Source organism: Lynx canadensis, chromosome C1, assembly GCF_007474595.2.
Source record: "Lynx canadensis isolate LIC74 chromosome C1, mLynCan4.pri.v2, whole genome shotgun sequence".
Lineage (NCBI taxonomy): Eukaryota > Metazoa > Chordata > Mammalia > Carnivora > Felidae > Lynx > Lynx canadensis.
This window is the reverse complement of record NC_044310.1, coordinates 138,707,938-138,716,221: the sequence shown is the minus strand read 5'-3', so window position 1 is coordinate 138,716,221 and position 8,284 is coordinate 138,707,938. Positions and strand designations below refer to the sequence as shown.

The 8,284-nt window shown below is 36.6% G+C and overlaps 1 protein-coding gene and 1 long non-coding RNA gene across 2 annotated transcripts in view; one reads left to right on the top strand and one right to left on the bottom strand.

Annotated features, from left to right (window-relative positions):
• Nucleotides 1-207: 207 nt before the first annotated feature.
• Nucleotides 208-8,284, bottom strand: part of LOC115520475 — a 221,750-nt gene continuing 213,673 nt past the window's right edge. Inside the window, exon 3 of the long non-coding RNA XR_003970801.1 lies at nt 208-352. This is a non-coding gene — a long non-coding RNA (uncharacterized LOC115520475). The remainder of the gene's footprint in view (nt 353-8,284) is intronic.
• LOC115520474 (prefoldin subunit 5-like) lies at nt 7,340-7,745 on the top strand. The gene is made up of 2 exons (XM_030324863.1): nt 7,340-7,353; nt 7,493-7,745. Exons 1-2 carry the CDS (start codon nt 7,340-7,342, stop codon nt 7,716-7,718), a joined length of 240 nt encoding a protein of 79 aa, XP_030180723.1. The 3' UTR covers nt 7,719-7,745.

The window sequence follows — 8,284 nt, the reverse complement described above, 5'->3', positions numbered from 1 at the left end:
AATAGCACTGTTTTCAAACATGGCTGCTTAGTTTCTGTTACTTAAATAGCTTAACTATAAGAAATAGCTATATTAGCTATGCTTCATATATAAAATTGTTATATTAAAGAACATTTTATTTTTCCATTAAAATGCAAGATAATACTACTTATTTCTACATACTTAACAACAGAAAGCTCATAGTATAAATATTTCATTGCTTGCCTCCAAAGAATTGTTGACATCCTTTGTGGCCATCTGCCAAGGTGGTCATTCCTTTGTGTGTGATGGAATTAGAGAAGTATCAGGGTTCTATGGATTGATGAAAGAAAGTATTCTGTGCTCTTGGCTTCTGATATTTGTTTCCTTGGTCCTGTTAAAAAGGAAACAAGAGTGAATTTACCAATTTTGAACAGATAGCCAGTTATTGTGTATTTCTTTAGATTCACATTTAAGGACACTTTGAGATGTTTATGAGTTCTCATTAAGAATCATAGAATTTTAGGGGCGCCTGGGTGGCGCAGTCGGTTAAGCGTCCGACTTCAGCCAGGTCACGATCTCGCGGTCCGGGAGTTCGAGCCCCGCGTCAGGCTCTGGGCTGATGGCTCAGAGCCTGGAGCCTGTTTCCGATTCTGTGTCTCCCTCTCTCTCTGCCCCTCCCCCGTTCATGCTCTGTCTCTCTCTGTCCCAAAAATAAATAAACGTTGAAAAAAAAAATTTAAGAATCATAGAATTTTAGCCTTATACACAAGTTGCTAAATTTATGACTGCAAGCAAGAAAGAGCTATGTCAATCAGATGATTCAATCCCCATACTTTGCACTATAGGGAACCAAAATCCAAGAGGTTAAACAACTCAAGCAAAGTTATAGTCATTTAGTGTCAGGGCTAGTATGAAGAAACAGTCTTATTACTTCAAGTTTAGGGCTCTTTCTTCTGGTTGTCTCTTAGCAGGTAGAAGAGAATAATCTTTGGAAGAGGGAGATTGGGAAAAGCATTATCATGACCAAGCTAATTTCTCAGCCTTAATGCTTACAGAAAATTCTGGAAACAACAAACAAAAAAACACAATAGTTTAGTAATATTTAGATAAATTCATAGCGCAGCATTTGCTCAAAGAAATATTTTATTAAAGTACGACTAAGATACTATTTTATTAATAAATTAAACTTTACCATTAAATTTCTGAATTTCAAACAGAGCTAGGATCCTTTATTTTTCCAAAAGAATGCTATTTTTATTATTCACAGAGAAAAAGAGTGATGTTTTTAAAAAGAAAATTGTATCTTAGATACTGCCTTGATCAAAACCCTCCAAAGATTTCCCGTAACAGTTGTGATAAAGTCTTCTCCTGAGCTACATGATTTGGCCCCTGTTTACCTGTCAGCCTATCTCATAACTCTCTTCTTGCTTGGTATTCTACAGCCTTAGTGGCCTTCTTGCTCTTCCTCAAATATGCTAAGCACACTTTTGGTTTCTGTATTTGACCTTGGTCTTCCCTTAGACTGGAACACTTTCCCCAGATAGCCAAATGTTTGTTCCCAGTAACTGAAACACTTTCTTTTCTCTTAAGAGCATCATTGCATGTTTCAAGAATCTGCTCAAAAGTCACCTCCCAGGGCGCCTGGGTGGCTCAGTCTGCTGGGCATCTGACTCTTGATTTTGGCTCAGGCTGTGGGATTAAGCCCCATGTTGAGTTCAGCACTGAGTGTGGAGCCTGCTTAGGATTCTCTCTCTCCCTCTGCCCCTCTACTTGGCTTGTGCTCTCTCTCTCTCTCTCTCTCTCTCTCTCTCTCAAACAAACAAGCAAACAAAAAAGTCACCCTTCAGAGATGCCTTCTCTTATTACTCCAGTCAAGCAACCTCCAACACTCACCCTTCCTTCCCAATAGGACCCCATTCTTTATACCTATATCTGTTTCATTTTCATTCATGGTATTTATAATTTGTGATGTTATATAGCCCAACACAATCCTTATAGGGACCACATATATTTTAGAATTAAGTATTATTTGAGTTTTTAAAGGTAATACGGTACATGTATTGTAATTAGGTAACATGCTCCTCCTTCTGTATCTGAGAAGTCTAGTAGGTTAATATATTTATAGCAAAACATTTACACATTCTAAGTGGGATTTTAAAAAAGACAATAGCCTCATACAAGTTTCACTATTAAATGAATTAAGATTATGTCAGGTTTTACCACAATATGAATTATAAACACCTTCAGTTTCAGAGCTTTTTGATTTTGGAATTTCACATAAGAGATTGTGGAATATCCTATATATTAATTTGTTTACTGCCTCTCTTGTATATTTGTATTCCATGAAACACAAAGGAGTGACCACCCGGTATGCTCACCAGACCAGAGATTTTTGTTTTTTGTTTTTGTTTTTTTTTGCATTATAACTAAATCCTAACCTGTAAGAATATATTTCTTCTCAATTGAAAGAATAGTATAAAAAACATATTTTAAAAGCTTCTTAAAGTTACTTCTTCTTTTAAGGTTCACTAAAAGAAAAATATGATAATGGCCTTTCAATAAAACTATAGGAAACAACACCTGGGTTGTGTGATACAGTGGCAAGAATTTTCAACTAGAATTCTAGGGATCTAGGTTTGATCTTCCTTGCATTCCCATTTCCTAGTTAATTCCTTATCTATTTATCATTCACACATCCATCCTTATCCATCTAGTTCTTTCTCTTTCATTCAGGTATCTCACGATTCTTGGCTGAATGCATTATCTGTGAAACAAGAGCATAGAACTCAGTGGTCTTTAGTAGTTCTATGATTCTACTAACAGTTAAATAATTGAGCTAGTAATCACTCTATCACAGTTGGCTGACCAGTCTGAAAGGTACATACATAACCTTGCTCATCTGTTATTATTGTGATAATAACAAAAATAGATACCAGTTTTAAATTAAATTTTAGCATGTCTGCTCAACGCCAATGAAATGCCATTTGTGTCAAATACATTTTATGTCACATATATACAGTCCTGAGCTTTTGTGTGAGTTTCTTCATAAGAGTATGCCCAATAATAGCAAGTATTTATTGATCATTTACTCTGTGCCAGCCACTATCCTAAGCTCTTTACAACTTACAATGATTCCATCAGATAGGTAGTAATATTATCCCCTGTGGTATATTGGATCATTCCTCCCTTTCCCTCGTATACCTCCATGGAAGGTATATGTGTACCTCTCTGCTCTTTGACTTTGGACTCAGCCATGTGACTTGCTTTGACCAATGGGATAACAGCAGACATCGTGCAAACAGAACCTTGAAATATGCTTGTGCAGTTGCACTTCTTCCCGTTACGTTGCTTCTCACTCTGAGACAAAAATGCTTTAGTTAGCTCCAAGGAATATGAGCGACATATGGCTCAGACTTAGATCCATCCTCCACTTGGGTCCATTTGAGCCCAGCCTTGATCATACTTACTTCAACTTACTTGCAGTCTCCTGAGCAAAAACTAAAAGCTTATGGTAGTATGCCAGTGAGATATTATGATAGGTACTACAGCAAAAGCTCACTGATAAACTGCTTTGTTTTACAGACAATAAAAATGATGGGCAGAGACTGAGTAACTTGTCCAAACTTTTATAGTTACTTAAGTGATATGAGAGATGAAGCCATGCAGAGTCTCGCTCAAGGGTCCACACTCTTAACACCTAAGCTATAGTGCCACTACGTTATACTAGCTGTATTATATGATATTAAGCCATTTATTAATATAGCAGCTGGTGATCTGGTACATATTAAAATTCATAATTATAAAGGTAGTCTCGTTGTCAATAGACAAAGTTGTCTTGCAGTGAAACGTTTCTTCTTAAAAAATTAGTTAAGTACAAGAAATGTACTATTTCCTAGAAGCAGATTAATAAGTCTACATACATATCTCTTGAGGTGGCTTTCCAGCTCATTCTGCTACCATACAATGGACCTCAGTGCCGATGTCTCTAGTACATGATTCCAACCCCTGACCTTGGCTAATTCAGGCATGCATCTGTGATCCAAGCTGGATCAGTCCGGTTCCTTTCTGGTATTTTGAAATCTGGACACATGACTGGGAGCCACCATCAATGGACCTACTCTGGAGAAAACTGAAATCACCAGAGCTACGCCTGTTACTTTCTTCCCCATCTGTCAATTCCATGACAGTACCTCCTCGGAAAAATGCGTTTTTTGACTAAGCTTATTAGAACCTGTTTTCCTTGTTGTAACCAAAAGAAATTTAACAGAATAGATTTTTTAAAAATACATTGTTTTTATTATAATTTAAAAATGCAGACTAAAGATTTCTTAAAGAGGAGACCAAATAAAGTTTGCAATTGTTTTACATTTTATTAATTTTGCAATTTATAGTTACGGATTGTGTGTTTCCTGATAACCAGCTAAAAATCTTTCAATATATTAAGAACCATGGGCTATCTGTGAATAGAACTACATTTCAGTAAAGTTGAATAAAGTCAATCTTTCTTTGTAATTCTATGTATTTTATTTTATGCATTAAAAAACATTTTGTTTATATATGGCTTTCCACATTCCTTTCGATAACAAAAATCAAGTAAACATATGGAATTATTTGAATTACTAATTCAACTCAGACACTATATATGAGACTCAAATACATTCCAGACATTGTTTTGAGTCCTGGGGATATGCAAGGACAAAACGGTCTCTGCTCTCACAGAGTAGTGATAAGAAAGAATATGTGGAATATAATTTGAACATTTTACAGTACCATTAGTAATGAACCTAGAGATCTATGTAGTTAAAAGATAAAAGTAGCTTAAAAGTGTGAGAATATGGAGGCAAAATGCCTGGAGAAAATTTATGTGCAACCCTTAATCTATTTCTAATCTTTAAGAGGGGTATATCAGCATAGGGAGCTCTGTCAGAAATCATATGTAAGAGTACATAAAAAGTGCAACCACTAACGCAATGGCATATTTATGTTACACTTTTCATTTTACCAGTGATTTTCATATCTCAGTGATTTCATATATTACAACATGACCTCTTAATACCTCCTTGAGATGAACAGGTACAAATTGAACACCTTTTGTCATCAAGCATATGCTCAAATTACTAAGAACTTTGGAATGGTGTGAAAGACTTGGTAGTGGAGGAGTTTAAGAATTACTTAAAGCATATTTTCTCAACTGGTGGATTTAACCATTTAGAGAAGAGGCTGACAAACTTCAGCCCAGAAAACAAATCTGGTCTGACATCTGTTTTTGTATGACCTGTGAGCCAAGAATGGTATTTACATTTCTAAATGGTCTAAAAGCATAAAAAAACAAAAACAAAAACAAAAAAACCTTCTATGACATCTGAAGATTATATAAAATTCAAATTCCAGTGTCCATAACTACAGCTGGAACACAGCCATACTCATCTGTTAATGTATTGCTTAACGCTACCTTCACACCTTAATAGCAGAGCTGAGTAGTGCTGGAGATATGTTGGACTGTGAAGGCTAAAATATTTACTACTGACTTTTCACAGAAAAAGTTTGGTGACCCCTGACCTAGAAGATCACAGTTTTCCAAGGAGTTCATAATGCTAAAGGCAATAATGACATCTATTTAAACTTGTAATAGAAAATAATAACTGCATAGTTAAATATTTCTTCCCCTTAAGAGCATCCGAGGCAGATGAGTGAATGACTATCCTAGGAACCTTAGAAGTGTGTTCCCTATGAACAGAAGGCTGTTCATATGGATGACCTCCTTGATATCATGGTGTCTGTGATTATTATACAAGTTTAAACTGTTTAGCTCTCAGGCCTACTTTTGAAACTTACTGTCACATAGACTGATGGTTAAAGATAGCAAGCACAAAGAACTTCTGGTGACATATAATTAATGAGTAGCATAAAATTTCTACGAAGCCTATAAATTTGCCTTCAGACAACCATCATCAAATCTGTAAGTTGCATTTATCTAATCAAAAGGAACTTCTAGAAGTCTCAAATACTTTTTAAAAAGTCAAAATTCAAAATAATATGATCCTATCCCAAATTTTCTTGAGCGAAATAGCCATTTTTTTTAGGTTTATTTATTGATTTTTCAGACAGAGAGAGAGAATGAGTGCATGCAAGCAGGGGAGGGGCGAGAGAGGGAGAGAGAGAGAGAGAGAGAGAGAGAGAGAGAGAGAGAATCCCAAGCAGGCTCTACACTGTCAGAGCACAGCCTGATGCTGAGTACAAACTCACAAACCATGAGATTATGATCTCAGCGGAAGTTAAGAGTCGGATGCTTAACTGAATGAGTTATCAAGGCACCTTCCCCCACAAATTTTTTTTTTAAGTAGGCCCCTGGCTCAGCATGGAGCCCAGCACGGGCTCAAACTCACAACCCTGAGATCAGGACTCACGCTGAGATCAAGAGTCTGATGCTCAACCAACTGAGGCATCCAGGTGCCCCCAAATTTTCTTATTAGAAATTAAAAACAGCTCATTTCAAAAGCATAGAAGAACTCGAAAAGATGAGATCATAAAAGCAGTCTGGCACCTACTTTTGATGCTGTAGCTTAGAGTTACTTTTAAACATACATTTAAAAACTCATTTGGCCACCAAGTCAAGTATTATTTAAAATGTCATAATTTTAGATTTACTATTGCATACTATTGTCAAATCATTTTCTCTCCACATAATTAAAAGTAAATTAAATGAGCAGGTCACTTACTAGCAGTGAAACCATTTGAATGTCTCTATTATGTGTATTAAATATTAGTTTACATTGAAAATAAATTTTGATTGCGGTAGTTAGGTGCCTCAGTTGGTTGAGGAGCTGGCTCTTGGTTTTGGCTCAGGTCATGACACCAGGGTTGGGGGACAGAGCCCTGCATCAGACTCTGAGTGTGGAGCCTGCTTGAGAGTCTCTCTTTCTCCCTGCCTCTCCCCAACTTGCATGCTCGTGCTCTCTCTCAAATAAATAAGTAAAATAAATAAATAAATGAATAGATATATAAATAAATAAATAAATTTTATGATGTAATTTTTAACAATATAGTTTAAGTGATAATGTTTATTTACTCATTCATTCATTATTCTTTCAGCAAACAAACAGATGAGTACAAACTCTTTGATAGCTACTGTAGAAAAAAGTTAAGAAATAAATGACAGGTCTTGCTTTCAAGGAATTTTCAGGCCAGTGGCTGGAAAAGAGACAAGTATACAGAATGTTCAAATACAATTTGATTAAAATTCTCTAATTGATGTAAGGTAAACTACTGATAGGTGTAAAAAAAAAACTGCTATATTATAATCTAGAACAAAAATGAACTTGCTTCCCAACACGGCCTAGTCGTTAACATCACTGAGCTGAACCTGCTGCAGCTAGAAATGCTCAAGAACCACCACAAGAAAGTGGATTTCTTGTCCAGATCAAGGACAAGATGCCCAGATCAAGGTGGTACAGACCAAGTGTGTGGAAGCCAAGGACTGTCTAAACATGCTGAACAAGAACAACGAGGGGAAAGAATTACTCGTCCCACTGACCAGTCCTATGCATGTCCCCGGGAAACTACATAATGTGGAACATGTACTCATTGACGTGGGAACAGGCTACTACGTAAAAAACGAAAATGAAGATGACAAGGACTTTTTCAAGAGGAAGACAGATTTCTTCACCAAGCAAACGGAGAAAATGCAGCCAGCTCTGCAGGAGAAGCATGCCATGAAACAGGCTCTCATGGAGATGATGAGCCAGAAGATTCAGTAGGTCACAGCCCTGGGGGCAACTTAGGCTATTGCCAAAGCCTGAGAGCTTTGCCAAAGCCTGAGAGCTTGTTTCAAAAGTGGGGCAGAGGGACCCTGCTTCAGGAGCCTGGGACTTTGTGGGCACAGCTTTCTGGGGTAAGGGAAGAGAAGGGTCTTATGTTTAATCTTAATAAATGTGCCAGTTGCGGGAAAAATAAACTCAGTTCCTAGAGGTGAAGACAGAACAGGGAGAATGAATTAAGAGATTTTAATAAGGTATAAACCACTGGGCATACTGACCAATGAGATGAGGAAAGTAAGACAAAGACTTAAAATTATTGCCAATAAGGGTGTCCTTTATTTGGACATATATAGAGAAGGAAAGAAGTGTCCACTGAATGCTACAGAGAAAAAAGGATAAATTGAATATTCCCTATAGAATGACCAACTTTTCCTTCCCTTTTAATTTCCAGATACTATACACAATCCCTCATCCAATACTTTTTGGAGCCAGATGTGATTTGGAATTAAGAATTTTGTAAATTTTGAAAGGCAAGCGTAAATCTTTTAGAACTATTAAACAGACAT